Source organism: Danaus plexippus, chromosome 27 (assembly GCF_018135715.1).
Source record: "Danaus plexippus chromosome 27, MEX_DaPlex, whole genome shotgun sequence".
In the NCBI taxonomy this organism is placed as follows: domain Eukaryota; kingdom Metazoa; phylum Arthropoda; class Insecta; order Lepidoptera; family Nymphalidae; genus Danaus; species Danaus plexippus.
The window spans coordinates 2,003,372-2,017,508 of NC_083555.1; the positions used below are offsets into that span (position 1 = coordinate 2,003,372).

Sequence of the window (14,137 nt, forward strand, 5' to 3'; positions counted from 1 at the left end):
TGTTGGGATTTCATACCTGCTAACTAGATAGAGCTCATTCTGATCATTTACTCCCAGATATCGCCCAGTAGTGATGTGTCGTATTCTCATTGGGTGGTACCAGTTAATGAAACCGCCTGCCCATTTCGTGCGAGCCAGCTCAAGTCTCCACAGGGATCGTGCCTGTGACATCACTGACCCACCTTCATACACTACGATACTGAAAAACAATGTATGTACAATTAATATTTTCTTCTAAGGGTTTCCTAGTAAGTTAATTTCAAATATGGTTAAGGAGAGAGAGGAGCTTGGACGGTGGAGATGAGCGTTTAAAGCGCCTAAGATAGGGGCCCCTTAAACATACACCAGGGTTGTAAGTCCCAGGCACTGTTTTAGCTCCTCTCCCTGCTACGAGATGGACCCCGCATCCGCGAGGTGAATCCATGGAATTTAAAAAAAAATCATAGCGTCTTATTAAATTATAGGATCAGGTAGTTCAGTTAATATGAAAGGTAACCAAAGAGGAAACGAGTTAATCACCTCGTTAAATGTAACGTCACTATGAAAATGCATTTCTGCAGTATCTTAATCATAATCCTATTGCTTTAAAAATAACAAAATATCAGTATAAAAAACATTCACTTGCTGAACAATGGTTGCACAGACAGTTTTACGTTCTTATGAGTAAGCAATTTTTACATTTCGTGTAAGCAGGAGAGCTTACAAATAATACTTACTTCTGTCCGCCTTCCTTAGTCCAAGTACTTGGTATTGTTAAGCACTCGTCCCCTCCATGGAAGAAACGCAGTACATCCCCCCCAAAAACGTAACCGACGTACTTCATACGTGAAATACCGGTACCGTAAGGTTGTACGGACCAGTGGGTTACGTGGAAAGAAGCGTTTACTATGGAAACTTCATTCTCTTTTGTCGTGTGCTTAAAACAAATGGTAATTTCAATCAATATTGTATATATTACTTTATAAACACATTTAATTTTCTTAATTTTGAATTATAACTTCAAACTTAAAATATACATCATGTATTTTACTTACCAAATATCTTTCAGTGGCAACAGAGACGAGAATCAAGTCGTCACCCACACGAACCTTCTCACCTTCAGATCTGATAATTGATTACATCAAGATATAATTGTTATCACGTAACAATTAACGGAGTGTTTTTATTATTGAAATAAAACTAATATTTTACGGATTTCCCACACGTTTATAATTATTTTTAAGATTATACTCCCGAAGTTTCGGTTACTTGCAGCAACCGTGATCACGACCAGACGAGATGTGAATATCTGTCAGATTGTCTTGTTATTTATTATCTACCAAATATAGGAACCGTGATCACGGTTGGTGCAAAATAAACGAAACATCGGGAGTGTGTTGTTAAAAATAATTATAAACGGTTGTAAATATTAGTTTTATTTCAATGAATACTCGCGAAAATCTTACGTTTCATTGTTTTTTATTATATTTAAAACTTAATACCTCTGCTTGCTAGCTGGATGTAATGTCCACCAGCAGGCTTCCCCTTGGGAGTGTTCTTGGAGACCCACATCGAAGGCTAGCTTGTCTTGCGAAGACGATGTTGATAGACAAGCCAGATACTAGATATCAAAAAAAATATACATATATCATGAAACTTATTTGACATTTCTTGCGCTCTTATTATTAAGTAAATATCGCATTTCTTTTCTTTGTTAGCTATTTCTCTCTCTCTCAGCAAAACCGATAAAATTGTTAAATGAAAAAGTATTTTTATATTTGGATATCAAGATCTCCATTACTATAATATTATTTTCACAGATTAACATCCATTCCGTTTGGTTTTTTTTGTACATATATACATATACCTACTTTTGTCATTATTTTATATATTTTTATTCTACAATATAGATAATATACTAGAAAAGTTTCATTTACTCACATAATATTTTGTAATTAATCAAGCTTACTGATCATTACTTCATTTTTATTACGCCAAAACCGTAATTCTGGTTTAGCACCCTTATAATAATGAATGTGACCTCAAAATTAAGTATATAGGAGTGGAAGTTAGGGGTGACGATGTATCATTATTATATTGTAATAGATACCATAATAAAAATGGCTTAAAATACATGTACTAGTAATCGTATTATCAAAACGGAAATTTTATAGTAGAAACAATGTTTCTGTACCGTTACTGGATATAAATAGTCCATAGAAAAATTGTATAAAATTTGTATTGTTAAGTTGTATTGTATAGTGTATTGTATAGTATAAACTATAATGTATTAATAATGAAATTTTACTTACCATATCACTGTTAAGATGGCGTAAAAGAATAGCATTGCCATATAATAAGGTCCTATGACCCGACCCAGTACCTTTTCCCTGAAAATAATTTTTAACGTATGAAAAATTATAAATCATTGATCCATATAAAATAAAACGTATCAAACGATATTAACATATATAGAGCTTTTTCGTATATATATGTTTGTATATAATATTAAATCTACGAGAATCAATTTAGAATATGGAAACGGTTTAATTGAGATAATTATAAAGGTCAATATTAGTTCATGATAAAAAAAAATAAGATTTATTTTTAAAAAAATATATATCATTGTATTATTTTTTAATAAAATAGTCGTCATTCTCACAATAACATGCTTTTCAGTATAAAAAAAATAGCGGGAATGTTTAAAAATATTGAATCACTAAAAAGTCATGCATTGTAGATATGTACATTTCAAGTGCATTATAAATTTATTAAAACTCTAAAAAAACGTTTCTGGGTTTTGTGCATACAAAAATACATGAACTTAACGTTTCACGAATAAAAGTTTTACTAATATATTTTTTTTTAATAAAATACTATATAACTTTTAATAGTTATAATAATTAAAAACAACAAATAAATAAGGAAATATTGAAGGCGCTTTTACATTAATATTATTTAATCAACAGATATTGTTATGATTCATCATAACTTTTGTCACATACTTAGCGATATATTTATATAAATTAGTGTTAAATCCAAGGAAATCGTATTGTAAATTGTTATAGAAAAAAAAGTATTTTTCCAAAAACAGTATTTATAAAATTTAGTATATTTTCCATTTATTAAAATTGATGGATAAAAATATCATGCAATTAGTCACGATAAAAATGTATAGCACATTATTTTTTTTATACTGTGCCACATTTTTTTCGTGTCACTTTTACCGATTTTTGTTTGCACGTGTACTTACTAATAAGTTTTCTTTGCCCTGCAAAAATTTAAACATGGAAGCACTTCGTAAAAAGGGTAATATTATTCACAGATGGAAAAAAAAAACAATTGTTAAGAACATAAAATTACTAGGTGTGTAGAGAATTTAGTTACATTTGGTGATTTATAATAATAGAAACATCGTAAAAAGTTCTATTTAGTAAGATTATTACAACGTTACAACACAATTTAACAAGCAAATTAACAAAATTTCAAATATAACTAAATAAAAATCCCACAATGAATGGTTTACATATATAACAGTTAATTTATAGAATTACTTTGAACAGCATATACGGGGTGTTTTTTTTTTTGTTATTTAAATACATTTATCTTATAGGAATAAATGAAATTCAAACACTTACAGTTTCCGAGCCAGCAGCAGTAACTAGTTCTTGAAGAGCCCTCACCGACAACGCCTGTGAAGTGATAAAAAAATTTACAACTACCGTGTAAAAAAAAAAATTAAAATATTTTTTAAACCTTTATATGTAAGAATTATGAAGAATAAAATATTATTACATAATACAGTATGATTTTTATTTTTAATTTCAAGAAATATTCTATTTTTTACACCTGGTATGTAAGCTTAAAGCATTTTCAAATCGCTTACGTTATTGATTCCGTTAACACAACTATAAATATTCAAGACAACAGCGGTTGTGGCATCACGCCAAACAAGATAACTCTGATGTGACAGTACTAAACAAAAATTCAAATCTACGTAATTCATTATAATTAAAATGATTTAATCTAAAATAAAATTTATATGCAAAATTTAAAATTTAACTTAACCTTTAGTTAAACAATTGTTATGTATGTTACTACTGAGGATATAGTTTTAAACTGGGTTTACATGAAGAACCTTTCTGTATATGTACATATATATTCAATACAAATTTTTATTAATTTTTCTTTAGTGTAAACAATTATTAAGAATTATTTCACCTGTTCGATAACGAATACGCATTGTGATAGGTCGGGCGGTATGTTCTTATCAGCGATATTCTCTAGGAAGCAGTGCCGATTACCAAAACCCTCCGCTGCCAAACAGACACGTTCACCAGTCGCTGTGCATGACAGACAGACCATGTCTTCCTGTGGATTATAACAAGATAATTGTCTTTTATTTGAATTAATTTAATGTGAAATTAATGAAAAACTTCGGTTCATATATTTCAAATAAGTAATGTTTATAAATGCCTCTTTTGAATGTTTATTTTTTAAAAGATTTTTATCACCTTTCAATTAATCTGTGCAATATATTGTATCTTATATATATAGGATAAACGTATTATATAGTACAAAAGTAAAGAAGTAAAGTAGGTTCTTCAACTGACGAAGACTCTTACACTGAAAACATTTTTTTTCGTAGAGATATGGCTATGAAAGACCGAAACTTATTTATTATGGGTAGAAATCCGACCGCATTAAGTTCATGAGAACTTAGTAGTTAATTAAAAAGATTCCATACATTTAGGATATTACTATATTACAACGGAAAAGTTATGTGTTTGTTTATTTTTATTCTTTTGTCAAACAAAAGATAAAGTAAATTTTGAGATACGATTCAATGACTGTGTAAGAAATCATCAAAGCTGACCTTAATCATTTTAGTCAATTAAATTATACAAGACAATTTAATATTTGTACAGCATTGGTCTAACATTTGACTATTTCAAACAAATATTCGTGCCAAGAACGTGGGCCTTATAGATTCAGAAATGAGATGAGTCAGTCAATGGACGCAAATATTTAAGGTAAATTTACAGCAATAGAATTGTATGTCTAGACGAAAAAGAATCTATTAAACTCTCATATTTCTTCATATCATGTTTAATTAATAGAGAGAAGGTAGTAATATTGTAGGGAATTCAGTTGAGAGCAAATGAAGTATAATTGGTTTAGATTTTAAAGGGTTTCATTTGTATTACAACGATCGATTTCGCAAATTTATCAAACTGTTATATGTATCTATGTTTAATAGGACATTCTGGAAGTATTTCTATGGTGAGCTATTTACGTAATCACTTGCTAAATTCGTACACTGCATTTCAATGCTATTTATGTATAATGATGTTTTATAATTATAGCATTTAGTATAATAATAATTGAATATCTCGAGGGAAATGTGCTTCTATTTGAGAAAATATTTTAGTTCCTTTTTTAACTGGAGCTGAATATCATTTGCAAAAATACATATCGAATACTCGTCAGATGGATAGGCAAATTATCATTTGCAATATTGGAGAGAGATATTTTAAAATGGTAAATTGATAACTAAAAAGATGTTTTCGTAACTAAAGTCAATATATTTGGCTTTTGAAATGTTTTAGGTTAATGATTGATTAATTAAAAAATCTAAATAGGGATGTTCTTATTAACTTTTTTATTTCCTACAAAAAAATAAATAAGAATATGAATTTGGTGCTGTTTCTCAACTTTTTGTGAGTATAGGTAACAGAAAATATATTTTTTTTATAAAAATTGAGCATTTTACTGTACACATACTTTTTTTGCTATAGTTATTAAATTTAGTATTACCTCTTACATAATTTATGAAATAAACTTACAATATATCTAGAGTTCTTACTTAGGTTGAGGTTATTTTAAATACGGACTTCATCCGTGCAAAGACGTGCACAGTGTATTCTGCCAGTGTCGTGTAGAATGGAGGAGACCGAGTTTCTTAAACATCCCTGAACTTTTTGTTATGACACTAGGATATTACGTAAAAATGTAGGTCACGTTTAAGAGACATAACCAAAATATTTTTTGTCTAAAAAAATACAAATTTCTTTAAAATCAAAAATTTAGGACGTTTTTCCTTATACGTACAGCTTATATAACAGTAAATTATTTTATAAGGTTAAAAACAATTTGCCAGAACAATTCCCACTGTTATTTTGACATGGAGGGTATTATTGGAATTACCCTACACTATCACATTTTTCTGAGAATCGTCATATTTTAGGCAGATTAAATTAGTTATATCATTTAATATATTTTAAATTTTGGTTCTGACAAATTAAATCAAGAAGCTATTCTAAATATCTGAGCCTATAATTATTTTGAAAAAAGATAACAAATTTGCAGTCAATTTAAATGATCTATATAAAATATATTTAATATAATAAATCTTAATATAGCTAAGAGTAAAAAAATATCACTAAAAATTTAACATTTTTTATTTTTTGTTTTCGCATGTTACACGATAATTCACGTTATGTCTTATCCATTTATCTGAATCTATATATAAATGGCATTAAGTTGCCAACTCCCAGTTACCAACAGCTGCTTTGAAATAGACAATACATTTTATTCGACTAATTGCTAACATTTTTAAACAGTTTCGTTTTTATTTCAGCAGTTAATTGAACGCTAGATTTCAAAGCTTTTATTAGAAAGACTCGTAAAAAATTCAGAAAAATTTATTTCTTGCAACGAATTTTAAACATATATAAAATCAAGTTCAACGTACTCGAGCATAAAATTGTCAAAAAAAAGTAAAGACATACTATTAAAGGTTTGTTATTATTATTTTTTTTATATATTTTTTCTTATTTACTGTAATCAACATTGTATATAATAAGATTACATAAAATTTATGTTAAAGAATCATTTTATCGTTAAAGTACTCAACTAGTTAATGTTTCTCGTAAAATCCTTTAATTTTCTAGCTTTATGAGTACAGTTACTGGGTCAAGGTAAGTAGGTCATAATGGAAAAATATTGGCAATTTTCGTTTAAATAATTTTGGAATTTTCTTTAGGGTAAAAGTTAAACGTGTTAAAATTATAATTTGGTAAATAACGAGACAAAATCAAATTAATGTATTTAAATTGCAGTTTTAAATTTATTCTCCTTTATCTAATTTAGCATTGTTTTAATTCATATTTAGATGAATTTTTGTAAAGACCGATTAATGCATAGTAAGTAAACAGATTTTTAGATTTCTATGATTTTTAGATTTTTTCATTTCTTTATTTCTATTTCTATTTATTTGTCTTAAAATTCTAAAAGATAGATTTTTTTTCTATCTCATCGAATTATTCTAAATGGCTGGTAGTTTACGACTGAAGAGAATTACGTAACGTTAAAGTGATTATCTAAAATATACTCGTTAGAGCTATCGCAAATATTTCAATTGTTTTCTTTTACTCATTTCTATCATATGTAATTGATTTATAGTTTAAATTTAACTTACCGTGCGTAAGAACGAAACGTCATCCTGTTCACTCGCTCCACCTTCCGCTTCCGCCATCTTTGTTTTTCAAACAAATACACTAACAGAGATTCTTCTTAAAACTCATATCTGTAGCAAATAAAAAACATTATTAGAGGCAGAATACATACTTTAATACATTCAAAATAAATAAAGCGTTTTGTCGTACTTAAGAAAATATAGGTAAAAAATTAACTTTTGAAAGGTTATTTTACACTTAGTATTCAGTATTATTGTTTAAAATAATCTTATTAACGGCCTGAGAAAAATGCCTTATATTTTAATAACAATGTCGTTTGAAAATGTTAGAGGAAAAAAATGCAACTTGACCTTAACTTAGACAAAAGAAGAGATTTTATTTGCCCTAGTATATGAAACTAGTTGTGTCTATGAAATTAAAATATGTTCTATGTGATGGACATACAGTACAAATTGGTTTGCAGTGGATAAATATTATATATGAAACAATCTGTTATAAAAGCCTTTATTCGTGATTAAAGGCATTTTGACCTTGCACAGAATTCTTATAAAATATTTAATTAAGATGGTCATAAATGATTTGTATAAAAATATATTTACAGTAACATAATAAAAGGCTTGAATATTTTGTTTGATTTTATAAATCAAAAAAACTCGAGAACTTTCGAACAAATTTTAATCAATTTTCATATAAGAGGTACATATCATATTTTTGATGATGAGACGATATTATTGACTGTATATATATATATACATACATATAAATATATTATTCTATTACTATCGGTTTTTGGGTGTTCTTAATTTTTTGATAAATATTATTTAAAATCTCGAAAAGAAGTGTAGATATAGTTAAACTTATCATAAAAGCTCTGCGATATAACTATCACTATAAGAAGTCTACTTAGTCTTAATTGAAGACAATAAAACTCTAAATGAGTGAAAACAGAAATGATTAAAAACTATTCCATTCTTTGTTGTAAGCTCAGGGGAAAATGAAGCGTACATACACATAGCTTCAACTAGAAGGAAAAATCGAATGGCGCTCTTTGGCAAAGTATATTCTAGAAAATGCTTATTGGCTTGTTACTTTACGCCTCTGCTTTAGACTACCTGAATCTGCATTTGACTTGATTGCGGTCAATTTAACAATACACAAAATATTAAAATAATACATTTTAAATTGCAAAAACACGTTGATCAAAATATCGTCCAAATTGGTTAGAAGAATCGATTTAAATGATGATTTGTGTTCCTTCTGAAACTTATTGTTAATGTCCAAGGGTTTGTACCACTTGTGACATACATTAAACATTTTTAGCTGTCAACAAGCTATTTCATAACCTGTTGACTGCCCATGTTAAATAGTAACACGGAGAAAACATACCCATGGGAAACCCCTGCTATGAACGAACATGGCTGAGGCGAGCAGCCGTTAAAGCCTGCTCGTAGAATACAGTCCTTTAGATAACCAGAAAAATAGGCAAATAAAGTCATTTGATAGGCCAAACCTTACTAAAAAGACCATCATGCTAGACTGCCGAAAATTTTCAAGCCGTCAGTGAAACTGCTAGACACACAAGAGTGCGGCGTGTACCAGAAGACGATAATTAGCAGGGTCTACAGGGCTATCTTTTTTAGGTATGGATACCACGTTGATAAGTCATCAAAAAAAGGAAGTACAACCGTGTTAAACCAGGAAACAGCTCGTGTGCATATGTTCTTTTATGTTTTAAACATGTCTTTGGCTGTAAAACTCCCTTTTTTATTGTGACTTTTAATATTGGGGGTAAAAATATTAATGTGAAGGATGGGAGTTTAACGATGCCTAGAAGTTGGATCCCAAAAAAATAACTTGACTTGCCTTTTCATTGGTGGGTCAATGTGAACTGATGTGGAGAATTCCGAACCCATTCCCTACCCTAGAGATCACCACCGACTCATCTCACCCAGTCACAAACCGGCATTATGAAACCAACTTGGCAAATGGGGAACCCGTCTTCGGATCTCGCTATCTTCCATAACTGAATTCCTAACACAACGACGACGTGCCTTATCACACTTTGAGCCCTAATACTTCGTTCGATTTTTTTAAACAAGTGTTACTTGGCGGCTGGACTGTGTCTGATGAGAATAAAAAAATATTCCAAAATATAGTATTACAATATAATCTTTACTTTTTATAAACTAAATAGCGAATATTGTTTGAATTTAAAATAAAATATGTTTTTGTTTTAATAGTAATTGAAGCGATTGATATCCGAAATCAATATTGACGTGGGCTCTTATAAGATAAATATACAGATTTACACTACAAAATTTATTTATATGGAATAACTTGGTAAGTTGTTAGTTATTGAACCACATTTCACACCCTTCGCGTAGCCGAGAGGGTGATTTATGATCTTAGGGGATGGTGAATTAAACATGATCGTGTTACAGGACCATTCATCACGAATAAGGTAAATCTAAGATGAATTCCCTGATGCTATTTGTTAATTTACTTACATTAATAATTAACTAGCACTTAGTTACTACTACTAGTCTATTAGTACTTATGCTATATGGAACTAGGTGTGCATTAAATGCACTCCTGGCAAAAATACAAAATGTCATACATATATGGCAAATTTTTGTTTTTTTCTGAATCACCCTGTGGAAACGGTCTCATAAATTCTCATAACTGATAGATTCTTATAGAAATCTGTATCAGAAAATTTTTTCAATCTTATAAATATTTTTTTAACTGATAATCTGATACCCAGTTAGCTGTTTTGTATCAGAATTTATAAGACTTTTTCCACAGGGCAGCCCTTTAATTAGTCACTTTCTTTTTGTTGAACGTTAGATCGAAGTGCAACAAATTATAATCAAATTATTATTATTTAATATGGTTGAAGCAAATAAATTGTTCATGAACATTTTACAGTAAAGAAAGAGGCACTATATACAAAAAAAGGCTTTTTAAAATGTATGGCTAAGTGAATACGCTTAAACGAGTAAAATATAAATATTGCCATAATTATATACTTAAACTTTTTCGTGTAACCACCAAGCACCATTTCATGTTTTACAACTAAAATGCATTTATCATAGAAATAAAAATATGAATCAACTAACCATTTGTGTATACAGTGTGGGTCTTTTCTTGTTTGTTTTAGATACATCAACATTTTACCTCACATGAACGATCTCAACAGTATTAAAGTTCTTATTGTCTAGTTGCAACCTTGTTCATTCACAAATCCCTCTTTTCATAGTTCAGTATAATATCGGCACATGACATTGGCGAAATTTATAAGGAAACGCCACTAACGAAAAAGAAGAAGAAATAAAAATGTAGGTAGATGTGAACCATGTATCGAGGGGTAAATTTCAAGATTATTATAATTTTTAATTTAGTAAAAGTGTAAAATCGTTAAAAATATTATGATTTTAAATGCTTTTAGTAACGAAATAATATTTTTCATTTTAGTGTTTTCTTTGTCTGAAAGATGAAATGTTTGCTAACAAGAAAAGTAAAACGAAACCGACTTAATAGCCCATTCTAGCTTCCATGAATAGTAAGCGGGGATCATGACAAATAGATGGAAACAGCTGTTGAATTTTATTTAAGTTAAAGGGAACTTGTTTTATGAATATTGTTGAGTTGTTGAATTCTGTTTCATATAAAATTAGCTTATGTTTATTTGTGTTTAGGATAATAATGAAATGTATCAATTTCAAAAATTTTTGACTGTTATTTAAATAATGTCCATAATTTAAACAATGTTATATAAAAATGAATACAGAACCAAATTTTCTTTCATTACGAATGTTTTTGTTGGATAGCAAAATATTCGTTCGCTCGTTTCATATTGTGTAAAAATATAAAGACAAGTTATTTAATACGTTTCGTCTGTTCTCAATACTCATGACAAGAAAATGTTGGTGTTGATGACAGAACGGCGTATGTTATGCTGTATGTTACTTGTAGCATTTCCATTTTTAACTGTAATACTAATTTCGTTTCAGCTATCTATAATTAAATATAAAATATTTCTAAATAAAAAATATTTCTAAAATCCTATTAAATTATAACTCTAAGAGACAGAAGACTAAAGTTTTTAGAATAATTTATAATATCGGATTAAAATTTATTCAGTTTAAAACAGACATAAACAAAATATTGTTGTTGAAATTCTTTAACGTTTGACATCTTTTTAAGTTGGAGTGAGTTTATATTTTGAATAACGACGAGTAAAATTTGTGAGGTTTAAAGGCTGTATGTATAAATGTATGGATGTTGGTTGATTTTTCACGCAAAAAATACTAAACTAGTTTTGATGAAACTTTACTGTAATGTAGCTTAGACATCAAAGTTATGCACAGAATATAATTATTTATCCCGGAATTTCCTGTAATACCCTTGAAGAAAAAATCAAGAGGAAATTATTAATCTCATTAGTAGCTAAAGCTGAATCAAATAGAATTGCATTTTTAAGAATAAAATCCTAAATGAAATAAGTTACAAGAGTTTTTAAAGGAGTCATTAACAAAAGAATATATTTAAGATAAACACGCATTGCTTCTTTATTGTACCGGTTTGTTTGTTTTTCAAATACCCAACACTTGTTACGTACGCGCAACATATTAAAAAATAGATGAACATCGCCGTGGCAACGTCTTGTATGGATAAAATATCATATTACGATTGCCATTGCTGACTCCTAAACGAACACCAAGTCGTGTGAACCAGAAGATTCCTGATACCACACAAGCTATGGAATGGCATTGCTATCCTAACATCGGGGCAATCATGAAGTCTTAGGTGTAGGTTATAAGTTTTAATATGTAAATTTTATTATAATACACATATAAGTAAGTTTCGTAGTTTTCCTAGAACCTCTGGTTGCTTCTCTATAAATATTAATTCACTCAAAATTATTGATTATTTGAAATATTTTGTTTGTTTGAATTACGCAATAATGTACATTCATCATCATCATCAGCCTATAGGAGCCTACTACTGAGCAAAGGCCTCTTCTCACATGGAGAAGGTTTGAGAATTAATCACCACGCTTGCTCAAGACGGGTTGGCGATTTCAATTTTATAATTTGAAATTATAAGTCCAGGTTTCCTCACGATGTTTTCCTTCACCGTCTGTCGGTGGTATCTAAATACTTTTAGAAAGTGCATATGACTGGGAAAAATCACATTGGTACTTGCCAGGTGTCGAACCCGCGCCCTCACGTATGTGAAGCGGTCCTTGAACCTCCACGCCACCGCGAATTTTTAATGTACATTAAATTATATAATCTATGTATTTTACAAAATAGATTTATGTATGTGAAAATTATCTTAATGATTATTGCACATGTCATACATAAGTTGTTTTATAACATAGCGATTTATGAAATTTTTGTGCATCTGTTTTTCTTTTGTTTCAACTCCAAACAGCTTTATACATTTTACCAGCGATAGACGAGCTTGTAGGAAAATAAACGTTTTGTTATGTTTTCAGTGGGTGCTTCTTATTTATTACCTAATATTAACAAATACTTAAAAACGTAAACAATGATTACATTTCTACTTATCTTAACATACAACAAGAATATCACTATAGACAAAAAAAATCTTAAATTATATACAATTAAATATAAATACAAGCTTTGTTAAGGGAGGATTTTAATTTTAATTCATTAAATAGTAATGAATTGTAAGACGAAGATAAAAATAAAAAAAAAAAATATACAGGGAATAATAATAAACTAAATACAAGTACTGCCAAAAAAGGCTATGATTTTTAATGGTAAACTAACATTCGGTTAATAGATTTCCACACGTATTGTTAATTATAAAATAAATTGAAAATATATATATAAATAATTAAATATCTACATCGTTTTATATTACATAAGTAAATACAGTAATTTTAACATGTTGGCTAACAGTAACGTTCTGATTTTTTACAGAATTTCATTCAAATGTTGTTAAGCCGTGTCCAGTGACCTACATTTAAAAATCTTTATGCAGTGAAAGCTTGGGGCTTAGTAACGATATGCTAGTCAATGTCCTATCTAAGCATGAATTTGCAAACAAAATTTTACTCTATAACAACATAACAAATATGAAATTAACTTGACGCAGATTTTATGTAAACTCGCTGTAGTACAAACCTTGATTAAATCCTCAATAAATCACACAATATCACAACACAAAATTATGTTAAACACGCATTGTTTGTATTATACATAATTCATAAATAAACATAAATTAATTACAGTATACGCTAGACGTCCGCAGCGTGTGACTGCCGCAGAAATACTGAAACAGAAATTCTGCAGCCCTATAAATAAAACGATCGGGAATGTTCGGTGTTGTGGCGCCTTCAAACCGACTGTACTCATTACTCGTTTGAAACTACAAAGCTCTCATTATACAACCATAAACTGTACTTAAAAAATGATAACAGTCTTTAGATGAACGTTGATTTTGTTAAAATGAGTCTAGTTTTACTTTCTGATATCTGATAATTACTGGGAAAACCATAGACGGTTAGGAAAACCAAATGGTGACTAAAATCGTTACACTGTACTATAAATGTTCACTATTGTTAGACAAGTAAACGTTATTATATACAACTAAAGTAATATAACTTAAATGTGAGATTAACACGTGGATTGTATTAGAATATTGTT

The 14,137-nt window shown here is 29.2% G+C and overlaps 1 protein-coding gene across 10 annotated transcripts in view; it reads right to left on the reverse strand.

Annotated features, from left to right (window-relative positions):
• Positions 1–14,137, reverse strand: part of LOC116775529 (ryanodine receptor) — an 84,306-nt gene that overhangs the window by 65,504 nt on the left and 4,665 nt on the right. For 5 of the 10 annotated variants that reach the window (XM_061525035.1, XM_061525031.1, XM_061525030.1 and 2 more), the window contains exons 2-10: positions 7,460–7,567; positions 4,201–4,350; positions 3,618–3,671; positions 3,233–3,250; positions 2,292–2,369; positions 1,482–1,600; positions 1,035–1,104; positions 717–916; positions 17–199 (exon numbers count right to left, since the gene is read on the reverse strand). In XM_061525035.1, the coding sequence (XP_061381019.1) occupies positions 17–199; positions 717–916; positions 1,035–1,104; positions 1,482–1,600; positions 2,292–2,369; positions 3,233–3,250; positions 3,618–3,671; positions 4,201–4,350; positions 7,460–7,516 (929 nt within the window). In that variant the 5' untranslated portion in view covers positions 7,517–7,567. The remainder of the gene's footprint in view (positions 1–16; positions 200–716; positions 917–1,034; positions 1,105–1,481; positions 1,601–2,291; positions 2,370–3,232; positions 3,251–3,617; positions 3,672–4,200; positions 4,351–7,459; positions 7,568–14,137) is intronic. The other 5 variants (XM_061525038.1, XM_061525036.1, XM_061525034.1 and 2 more) reach the window with 1 other exon arrangement.